General features: G+C 52.1%; 1 protein-coding gene across 1 annotated transcript in view; it reads right to left on the bottom strand.

Moving 5' to 3' along the window:
- Positions 1–11341, bottom strand: part of ZNF618 (zinc finger protein 618) — a 49961-nt gene that overhangs the window by 8586 nt on the left and 30034 nt on the right. Inside the window, 4 exon segments of the mRNA XM_083484531.1 lie at positions 1641–1674; positions 1676–1719; positions 2927–3007; positions 9589–9762. Of these exon segments, the coding sequence (XP_083340657.1) occupies positions 1641–1674; positions 1676–1719; positions 2927–3007; positions 9589–9762 (333 nt within the window).

Genomic DNA, 11341 nt, shown 5'->3' with positions numbered 1-11341 from the left:
GAGGAAAAAGAGGGAGAGAAAGAGAAAGAAAAAGAAAGGGAAGGGAGAGAGGAGAGAAAAATACAAAAAGAGAGAGAGAAGGAAAAGGAGAAGGAAAGAGAGAGAAAGAAGGAAAGGGAGAAAGAACGAGAGAGAAGGAAAAGGAGGAAGGAGGAAGACAAAGAGAGGAAGAGAAAGAAAGAGAGAGAGAGAAAGAAAGAACGAGACAGAAGGAAAAGGAGGAAGAGAAAGGAAGAGAGAGAGAGAAGGAAAGAGAGAGAAGGAGGAAGGGAAAAGGAGGGAGGGAGAGGAAGAGAAAGAAAAAGAAAGGGAAGGGAGAAAGGGGGAAAGAGAGAGAGAGAGAAAAAGAAAGAGGAAGAAAGGGAGAAAGAGAGGGAGGGAGGAACAGAAAAAGAAGGGAGCGAGAGAAAGAAAGAGAGGGAGAGAGGAAGAAAGGGAGCGAGAGAACGAAAAAGGAGGGAGAGAAAGAAAGGAAAAGAAAGGGAGGGAGAGGAGGGAAAGCAGGAAGAAGAAATAGTGAGAGAGAGAGAGAGAGAAAGAGAAAGAAAGAAAGAAAGAAAGAAAGAAAGAAAGAAAGAAAGAAAGAAAAGGAAAGACAGAAAGAAAGAAAGAAAGAAAGAAAGAAAGAAAGAAAGACAGAAAGAAAGACAGACGAAAGAAAGAAAGAAAGAGAAAGACAGAAAGAAAGACAGAAAGAAAGAAAGGAAGGAAGGAAGGAACGAACGAGAAAGGGGCAATGGAGGGGTGCTCACCTGCGTGCGACTGCATGTGCTCCAGCAGAAAGAGAGAGAAAGAAAGAAAAGAAAAAGAAAGAAAGGGAGAAAGAAAGAAAGAAAGAAGAGAAAAAAAGACAGAAAAAGAAGGGAACAATGGAAAGAAAAAGATAGAAAAACGGAAGGAGAGAAAGAAAGAGAAAAGAAGAAAAGAAAAGAAAAGAAAAGAAAAGAAAGAAAGAAAGAAGAGAAGGAGAGAAAGAAAGAGAGGGAGGGAGAAAGGGAGAAAGAAAAAGAAGGGAACGAGAGAAAGGAACAGATAGAAAAAGGGAAGAGAGAGAGAGAGAGAGAGAGAGAAAGAAAGAAAGAAAGGAAGGAAGGAAGGAAGGAAGGAAGGAAGGAAAAGAAGGGAAGGAGAGAAAGAAAGAGAGGGAGGGAGGGAGGGAGGGAGAAAGAAAGAAAGAAAGAAAGAAAGAAAGGAAGGAAGGAAGGAAGAAAGAAAGAAAGAAAGAAAGAAAGAAAGAAAGAAAGGAAGGAAGGAAGGAAGGAAGGAAGAAAGGAAGGAAGAAAGAAAGAAAGAAAGAAAGAAAGGAAGGAAGGAAGGAAGGAAGGAAGGAAGTAAGAAAGAAAGAAAGAAAGAAAGGAAGGAAGGAAGGAAGAAAAAGAAGGGAAGGAGAGAAAGAAAGAGAGGGAGGGAGGGAGGGAGGGAGGGAGGGAGAAAGAAAGAAAGAAAGAAAGAAAGGAAGGAAGGAAGGAAGGAAGGAAGGAAGGAAAAGAAGGGAAGGAGAGAAAGAAAGAGAGGGAGGGAGGGAGGGAGGGAGGGAGAAAGAAAGAAAGAAAGAAAGAAAGAAAAAGAAAGAAAGAAAGGAAGGAAGGAAGGAAGGAAGGAAGGAAGGAACGAGAAAGGGAAAACGGAGGGGCGCTCACCTGCGTGCGACTGCATGTGCTCCAGAAGGTTGTTTGTAGAACTGGAACTGGATCCCGCAGGCGCCGCAAGTGTAGGGCTCTGGGGGGGAAAAGGGGAGAGGTTGCGGGTTCGAGATCCCGGGTTGGGGGTTCGAGATCCCAAGTCGTGGGTCTGGGATGTGGGTTCGAGATCCTATGTTGGGGGTTCGAGATCCCGGGTTGCGGGTTCAGGATCCCAGGTTGGGAGTTCGAGATCCCGGGTTGTGGGTATGGGATCCTAAGTTGTGGGTCTGGGATGTGGGTTTGAGATCCTGGGTTGGGGGTTCAAGATCCCAGGTTGGGGGTTCAAGGTCCTGGGTTGTGGATCTGGATTGGGGGTTTGAGATCCCAGGTTGGGGGCTCAAGATCCCAGGTTGTGGGTTTGAGATCCCGGGTTGCGGGTTCAGGATCCCGGGTTGGGAGTTCGAGATCCCGGGTTGCGGGTTCAAGGTCCTGGGTTCGAGATCCCGGGTTGTGGGTATGGGATCCTAAGTTGTGAGTCTGGGATGTGGGTTCGAGATCCTGGGTTGGGGGTTCAAGATCCCAGGTTGTGGGTTTGAGATCCCAAGTTGTGGGTCTGGGTCGGGGGTTCAAGATCCTATGTTGTGGGTTCGAGATCCTGGGTTGGGGGTTCGAGATCCCGGGTTCGAGATCCCGGGTTGCGGGTTTGAGATCCTAAGTTGTGGGATTGAGATTCCAGGTTGTGGGTTCAAGATCCTGGGTTGCGGATCTGGGTTGGCGGTTTGAGATCCCAGGTTGCGGGTTTAAGATCCCAGGTCGATGGTTCAAGATCCCAGGTTGGGGGTTCAAGGTCCTGGGTTGGGGGTTCAAGATCCCAGGTTGGGGGTTCAAGATCCCAGGTTGGGGGTTCAAGATCCCAGGTTGCGGGTTCAAGATCCCAGGTTGGGGGTTCAAGATCCCAGGTTGCGGGTTCGAGATCCCAGGTTGGGGGTTCAAAGTCCTGGGTTGGAGGTTCAAGATCCCAGGCTGCGCGTTCGAGATCCCGGGTTGCAACTTCGAGAGGGGAGATTCCCGCCTAGGCTCCCTCTCCCATTGGACGGGAGGCGGGGCTTGAGATCCTGGCTTCCAGATCCCGGGTTGTGGGTTAGCGTCTCCCACCCCAGGGATCTCCCAGACCGCTGGGTGGGGCAACGGCGACCCCTCAAACCGCGGGTTCGGGATCCCGGGTTGCGGGTTCGGGATCCCGAGTCGCGGGTTCGAGATCCCGGGTTGCGGGTTCGAGATCCCGGGTTGCGGGATCCGCTTACCGCTGGAGTTCTGGGAGCTGGAGTTGGTTTCGTCGTAGTTGTTCTGCAACTTGCTCTCCACCCTCCGGCTGAAGACGCTTTCTGTGGGGAGAGGGATCGAGTTGGGGGGTCAGGCTGGATCCCTGGGGTCAGACTGGATCCCACTTGCCCCAAATCCACCTCCCCTGGGATTCCTCCATTTGGGGTCAGGCTAGATGACTGTCAGGGGACCGATTGGCCAAAAGAAGAATCTGGGGAAGAGGGATCTGGAGAAGAGGGATCCTGGGGATTTGGGAAGAAGAATCTGGAGAAGAAAGATCCTGGGGATTTGGTAACAGGGAATCTGGGGATTTGTGAAGAGGAATCCTTGGGAAGAGAAGAGGGACCCTGGGGAAGAGGGATCCTTAGGAAGAAGGATCCTGGGGATTTGGGAAGAGGGATCCTGGGGGAGAGGGATCCTGGGGATTTGGGAAGAAGAATCTGGGGAAGAGGGATCCTGGGGATTTGGGAAGAGGGATCTGAGGAAGAGAGATCTGGAAAAGAGAGATCCTGGGGATTTGGGAACAGGGATCCTGGGGGAGAAGGATCCTGGGGGAAGAGAATTCCTGGGAAGAGGGATCCTGGGGATTTACGAAGAGGAATCCTTGGGAAGAGAAGAGGGATCCTGGGGAAGAGGGACCCTTAGGAAGAAGGATCCTGGGGATTTGGGAGGAGGGATCTGGTGATTTGGGAAGAGGAATCCAGGAGATTTGGGAAGAAGAATCTGGGGAAGAGGGATCCTGGGGATTTGGGAAGAGGGATCTGAGGAAGAGAGATCTGGAAAAGAGAGATCCTGGGGATTTGGGAACAGGGATCCTGGGGGAGAGAGTTCCTGGGAAGAGGGATCCTGGGGATTTGCGAAGAGGAATCCTTGGGAAGAGAAGAGGGATCCTGGGGAAGAGGGATCCTTAGGAAGAAGGATCCTGGGGATTTGGGAGGAGGGATCTGGTGCTTTGGGAAGAGGAATCCTGGGGATTTGGGAAGAAGAATCTGGGGAAGAGGGATCCTGGGGATTTGGGAAGAGGGATCTGAGGAAGAGAGATCTGGAGAAGAAAGATCCTGGGGATTTGGGAAGAGGGATCTGAGGAAGAGAGATCTGGAGAAGAGAGATCCTGGGGATTTGGGAAGAGGGATCCTGGGGCAGAGGGATCCTGGGGGAGAGAATTCCTGGGAAGATGGATCCTGGGGATTTACAAAGAGGAATCCTTGGGAAGAGAAGAGGGATCCTGGGGAAGAGGGATCCTTAGGAAGAAGGATCCTGGGGATTTGGGAAGAGGGATCTGGTGATTTGGGAAGAGGAACTTAAGGAAGAGGAATCTGGGGATTTGGGAAGAAAAATCTAAGGAAGAGGAATTGAGGGAAGAGGAATCCAGGGGAAGAGGGATCCAGGGGAAGAAGGATCCTCGGGGATCCCCCTCGCCCCCTACCTGTGGTGGCCTTGCTCCCCGGAGATCCCGAATTCGGCGCCCGGAACATCTTTTGGGATTGGGGAAGAGGAATGTGGGGAAGAGGGATCCTGGAGATTTGGGAAGAGGGATCCGGTGAAGAGGAATCCTGGGGATTTGGGAAGAGGGAATTAAGGAAGAGGGATCCTGGGGGAGAGAACTTTGGGAAGAGGAATTTAGAGGAAGGGAATCCAGGGGAAGAGGGATCCTGGGGATTTAGGAAGAAGGATCCTGGGGAAGAGGGATCCTGGCGATTTGGGAAGAGGAATCCTGGGGATTTGGGAAGAGGAATCTGGGGAAGAGGGATCCTGAGGAAGAGAAATCCGGGAAGAGGGATCTGGATAAGAAGACTTTGGGAAGAGGGATCCTGGGGATTTGGGAGGAGGAATTTAGGGAAGAGGAATCCAAGGAACAGTAATCTGAGGAAGAAGAATCTGGGGAAGAGGGATCCTGGAGAAGAGGAATCCTGTGGATTTGGGAAGAGGAATCCAGGGAAGAGGGATCTGGAGAAAAGAAATCCTGGCGATTTAGGAAGAGGAATCTGGGGAAGAGGAATCCCGGGGAAGAGGGATCTGGAGAAGAGAAATCCTGGGAACAGAGATCCTGGGGAAGAGGAATCTGAGGAAGAAGGATCCTGGAGAAGAGGAATCCTGGCGATTTAGGAAGAGGAATCTGGGGAAGAGGAATCCTGGGGAAGAGGAATCCTGTGGATTTGGGAAGAGGAATCCAGGGAAGAAGGATCTGGAGAAGAGGAATCCTGGCAATTTAGGAAGAGGAATCTGGGGAAGAGGAATCCTGGGGAAGAAGGATCCTGGGGAAGAGGAATCCTGTGGATTTGGGAAGAGAAATCTGGGGAAGAGGAATCCTGGGGAAGAGGAATCCTGTGGATTTGGGAAGAGGAATCCAGGGAAGAGGGATCTGGAGAAGAGGAATCCTGGCAATTTAGGAAGAGGAATCTGGGGAAGAGGAATCCTGTGGATTTGGGAAGAGGAATCCGGGGAAGAGGAATCTGGGGAAGAGGAATCCTCGGGATTTGGGGAGAGGAATCCGGGGAAGAGGAATCCTGGGGAAGAGGAATCCAGGGAACAGAGATCCTGGGGAAGAGGAATCTGGGGAAGAGGAATCCTGGGGAAGAGGAATCCTGGCGATCTGGGAAGAGGAATCTGGGGAAGAAGAATCCCTCTTCCCCCCTTCCTAGGATCCCCCGGGGATCCCCCTCGCCCCCTACCTGTGGTGGCCTTGCTCCCCGGAGATCCCGAATTCGGTGCCCGGAACATCTTTTGGGATTGGGGAAGAGGGATCTGGGGAAGAGGGATTCTGGGAAATAGGAATTCTGTGGATTCAGGAAGAGGAATCTGGGGAAGAGGGATCCTGGGGTGTGGCCAGATGAATCCGGTGAAGATGACTTTGGGAAGAGGGATCCTGGGGATCTGGGAAGAGGGAATTGATGGAAGAGGGATCCTAGGGATTTGGGAAGAGGAATCTGGGAAACAGAAATTCTGGGGAGAGCCATTTAGGGGAGAGGGATCTGGGGAAGAGGGATCCTAGGGATTTGGGAAGAGGAATCTGGGAAACAGAAATTCTGGGGAGAGCCATTTAGGGAAGAGGGATCTGGGGAAGAGGGATCCTACCGATCTGAGAAGAGAAATCCTGGGGAAGAGGGATCCTACCAATCTGAGAAGAGGAATCCTGGGGAAGAGGACTTTGGGAACCCTCTTCCCTAAATCCCTCTCCCCATCTCCCCGGGGATCCCCCTCGCCCCCTACCTGTGGTGCCCTTGCTCCCCGGAGATCCCAAATTCGGCGCCCGGAACATCTTTTGGGATTTGGGAAGAGGGATCTGGGGAAGAGGAATCCAGGGGATCAGGGAAGAGGAATCCTGAGGATCTAGGAAGAGGAATTTAGGGAAGAGGGATCTGGAGAAGAGGAATCCGGGGAAGAGGAATCCAGGGGATCAGGGATGAGGAATCCTGAGGATCTAGGAAGAGGAATTTAGGGAAGAGGGATCTGGAGAAGAGGAATCCAGGGGATTAGGAAAGAGGAATCCTGAGGATCTAGGAAGAGGAATGTGAAGAAGAGGAATCCAGGGAAGAGGAATCCTGAGGATCTAGGAAGAGGAATTTAGGGAAGAGGGATCTGGAGAAGAAGGATCCTCCGGGGATCCCGCTCGCCCCTACCTGTGGTGGCCTTGCTCCCCGGAGATCCCAAATTCGGCGCCCGGAACATCTTTTGGGATTTGGAAAGAGGGATCCTGGGGAAGAGGGATCCTGGGGAAGAGGAATCTGAAGAAGAGGGATCCTGGGGAAGAGGGATCCTGGAAAAAGGAACCCAGGGGATTTGGGAAGAAGTATCTGGGAAACAGAAATCCTGGGGAGAGCCATTTAGGGAAGAGGGATCTGGGGAAGAGGAATCCTGAGGATCTAGGAAGAATAATTTAGGGAAGAGGGATCTGGAGAAGAGGAATCCGGGGAAGAGGAATCCTGGGGAAGAGGAATCCTGGCGATTTGGGAAGAGGAATTGAGGGAAGAGGAATCCAGGGGAAGAGGGATCCTGGGGAAGAAGGATCCCCCGGGGATCCCCCTCACCCCCTACCTGTGCTGGCCTTGCTCCCCGGAGATCCCGAATTCGGCGCCCGGAACATCTTTTGGGATTTGGGAAGAGGGATCTGGGGAAGAGGAATCTGGAGAAGAGGAACCCTGACGATTTGGGAAGAGGAATCCGGGGAAGAAGAATCTGGGTAAGAGAAATCCTGGGGATTAGGGAAGAGGAATCCTGAGGATCTAGGAAGAGGAATTTAGGGAAGAGGAATCTGGAGAAGAGGAATCCGGGGAAGAGGAATCCTGGGGAAGAGGATTCCTGGGGATTAGGGAAGAGGAATCCTGAGGATCTAGGAAGAGGAATTTAGGGAAGAGGGATCTGGAGAAGAGGGATCCTGGGAGATAGGAATTCTGTTGATTCAGGAAGAGGAATCTGGAGAAGAGGAATTCTGGGGTGTGTGGCCAGAGGAATCCGGTGACTTTGGGAAGAGGGATCCTGGGGATCTGGGAAGAGGGAATTGAGGGAAGAGGGATTCTAGGGATTTGGGCAGAGGAATCCGGTGAATCTGGATCCTCTTCCCTAAATCCCTCTCCCCAACTCCCCAGGATCCCCCTGGGATCCTGCTCGCCCCCTACCTGTGGTGGCCTTGCTCCCTGGACATCCCGAATTTGGTGCCCGGAACACCTTTTGAGATTTGGGAAGAGGGATCTGGGGAAGAGGAATCGAGGGAAGAGGAATCCAGGGAAGAGGATTCCTGGCGATTTGGGAAGAGGAATCCTGAGGATCTAGGAAGAGGAATTTAGGGAAGAGGGATCTGGAGAAGAGGAATTCTGACGATTTGGGAAGAGGAATTTAGGGAAGAGGAATCTGGGGAAGAGGGATCCCGTGGAAGAGGGATCCTGGGAAGAGGAATCCTAGGGATTTGGGAAGAGGAATCTGGGAAATAGAAATTCTGGGGAGAGCCATTTAGGGAAGAGGGATCTGGGGAAGAGGGATCCTACCGATCTGAGAAGAGGAATCCAGGGAAGAGGAATCCTGGCGATTTGGGAAGAGGAATTTAGGGAAGAGGAATCCGGGGAAGAGGAATCCAGGGGATCAGGGAAGAGGGATCCTGAGGATCTGGGAAGAGGAATTTAGGGAAGAGGGATCTGGAGAAGAGGAATCCAGGGAAGAGGAATCCAGGGGATTAGGGAAGAGGAATCCTGAGGATCTGGGAAGAGGAATCCGGGGAAGAGGAATCCAGGGGATTAGGGAAGAGGAATCCTGAGGATCTAGGAAGAGGAATCTGGAGAAGAGGAATCTGGGGAAGAGGAATCGTGGGGATTAGGGAAGAGAAATCCTGAGGATCTAGGAAGAGGGATCTGTAGAAAAGGAATCTGGGGAAGAGGAATCCTGGGGATTAGGGAAGAGGAATCCTGAGGATCTAGGAAGAGGAATTTAGGGAAGAGGGATCTGGAGAAGAGGAATCCGGAGAAGAGGAATCCAGGGGAAGAGGAATCCGGGGAAGAGGAATCCGGAGGATCTAGGAAGAGGAATTTAGGGAAGAGGAATCCAGGGGAAGAGGGATCCTACCGATCTGAGAAGAGGAATCCTGGGGAAGAGGACTTTGGGATCCCTCTTCCCGAAATCCCTCTCCCCAACCCCCCAGGATCCCCCGGGGATCCCCCTCGCCCCCTACCTGTGGTGGCCTTGCTCCCCGGAGATCCCAAATTTGGCGCCCGGAACATCTTTTGGGATTAGGGAAGAGGGATCTGGGGAAGAGGAATCGAGGGAAGAGGAATCCAGGGGATTAGGGAAGAGGAATCCTGAGGATCTAGGAAGAGGAATCTGGAGAAGAGGAATCTGGGGAAGAGGAATCCTGGGGATTAGGGAAGAGAAATCCTGAGGATCTAGGAAGAGGGATCTGTAGAAAAGGAATCTGGGGAAGAGGAATCCTGGGGATTAGGGAAGAGGAATCCTGAGGATCTAGGAAGAGGGATCTGTAGAAAAGGAATCTGGGGAAGAGGAATCCTGGGGATTAGGGAAGAGGAATCCTGAGGATCTAGGAAGAGGAATTTAGGGAAGAAGGATCTGGAGAAGAGGAATCCGGGGAAGAGGAATCCAGGGGATTAGGGAAGAGGAATCCTGAGGATCTAGGAAGAGGAATTTAGGGAAGAGGGATCTGGGTAAGAGAAATCCTGGGGATTAGGGAAGAGGAATCCTGAGGATCTAGGAAGAGGAATTTAGGGAAGAGGGATCTGGAGAAGAGGATTCCAGGGAAGAGGAATCCAGGGGAAGAGGGATCCTGGGGAAGAAGGATCCTCCGGGGATCCCCCTCGCCCCCTACCTGTGGTGGCCTTGCTCCCCGGAGATCCCGAATTCAGCGCCCGGAACATCTTTGGGGAAGAGGAATCTGGGGAAGAGGAATCTGGGGAAGAAGAATCTTGGGAAGAGGAATCCTGAGGATCTAGGAAGAGGAATTTAGGGAAGAAGGATCTGGAGAAGAGGGATCTGGGGAAGAAGAATCTTGGGAAGAGGAATCCTGAGGATCTAGGAAGAGGATTTTAGGGAAGAAGGATCTGGAGAAGAGGAATCTGGGGAAGAGGAATCCAGGGAAGAGGAATCCAGGGGAAGAGGGATCCTGGGGAAGAAGGATCCTCCGGGGATCCCCCTCGCCCCCTACCTGTGGTGGCCTTGCTCCCCGGAGATCCCGAATTCGGCGCCCGGAACATCTGGAGCTGGGAGGCGCCGGACGGCGCCCGGTGCAAGAGGGCGGAGCAACGGATGATGGACGGCGATGGCGCCTTCCTCCCGGCGTGCGACTTGACGGCCACCAGGAGCGGCGCGCGGGAATATTCTGGAAGACACAACAGCGGATCCAGCTTCGAATCCGGATTCTCGAGGTTTCGCGAAAGGTTTGAAGCCGGATTCTTGGGTCCCGTCCTAGATATGAAAACCGGATTCCTGGGGTCTTGCACCAGATTTGAACCCGGATTCCTTGGGTCTTGCACCAGATTTGAAACTGGATTCATGGGGTCTTGCACTGGATTCGAACCTGGATTCTTGGGCTTTTGCCCCAGATTTGAACCCGGATTCCCTGGGTCCAACTGGGATTCCTGGCGTCTCTCCCCAGATTTGAACCCGGATTCTTGGGGTCTCTTTCCAGATTTGAACCCGGATCCTTGGGGTTTTGTCCTGGGTTTGAACCCGGATTCCTGGGGGTTTGGCACCAGATTTGAACCTGGATTTCCTGGGTAAAAACCCGGATTTTTGGGGTTTTGCCCCAGATTTGAACCCGGATTCTTGGGGTTTTACTCCAGATTTGAACCCGGATTCCTGGGGTCCTGTACCGGATTCGAATCCAGATTCTTGGGGTCTCATTCTGGATTTGAACCCAGATTCCTGGTGTCTCTTCCCAGATTCGGACCCGGATTCATTGGGTTTCAATCTGGATTCAATCTGGATTCGAACCCAGATTCTTGGTGCCTCTTCCAAATTTGAACCAGGAACCCCAGGGTTTTGTACTGGATTCGAACCCGGATTCCCGGGGTCTCTCACCAGATTCGAACCCGGATTCATTGGGTCTCAATCTGGATTCGAACCTGGATTCCTGGGGTCTCTTCCCGGATTCGAACCCGGATTCATTGGGTCTCAAACTGGATTCAAACCCGGATTCCTGGCATCTCTTCCCAAACTCGAACCCGGATTTCTGGTGTCTCTTCCCAGATTTCGCCCCAGATTTGAACCCAGATTCTAGGGGTCTTATTCTGGATTTGAACCCAGATCCCCAGGGTTTCACTCCAGATTCAAACCCAGATTCTTGGGGTCCTGCGCTGCATTTGAACCCGGATTCCTGGGGTCTCTTCCCAAATTCGAACCCGGAATCCCAGGGTTTTCCCCCAAATTTGAACCCAGATTCCTTGGGTTCGAACTGAGATTCCTTGCCCCGAATTCGAACCCAGATTCTCGGGGTCTTATTCTGGATTTGAACCCAGATCCCCGGGGCTTCACTCCAGATTCAAACCAAGATTCTCAGGGTCTTATTCTGGATTTGAACCCAGATTCCTGGGGTTTGACTCCAGATTCAAACCCAGATTCTCGGGGTCTTATTCTGGATTTGAACCCAGATCCCTGGGGTTTCACTCCAGATTCAAACCAAGATTCTCAGGGTCTTATTCTGGATTTGAACCCAGATTCCTGGGGTTTGACTCCAGATTCAAACCCAGATTCTCAGGGTCTTATTCTGGATTTGAACCCAGATCCCCGGGGTTTCACTCCAGATTCAAACCCAGATTCTCGGGGTCTTATTCTGGATTTGAACCCAGATCCCCGGGGCTTCACTCCAGATTCAAACCCAGATTCTCGGGGTCTTATTCTGGATTTGAACCCAGATCCCCGGGGTTTCACTCCAGATTCAAACCCAGATTCTCGGGGTC

Source organism: Podarcis liolepis (assembly GCF_965112155.1).
Source record: "Podarcis liolepis genome assembly, chromosome: Z".
In the NCBI taxonomy this organism is placed as follows: Eukaryota; Metazoa; Chordata; class Lepidosauria; order Squamata; family Lacertidae; genus Podarcis; species Podarcis liolepis.
The sequence above is the reverse complement of the archived record's forward strand: the minus strand, read 5'-3'. Positions and strand labels throughout refer to the sequence as shown.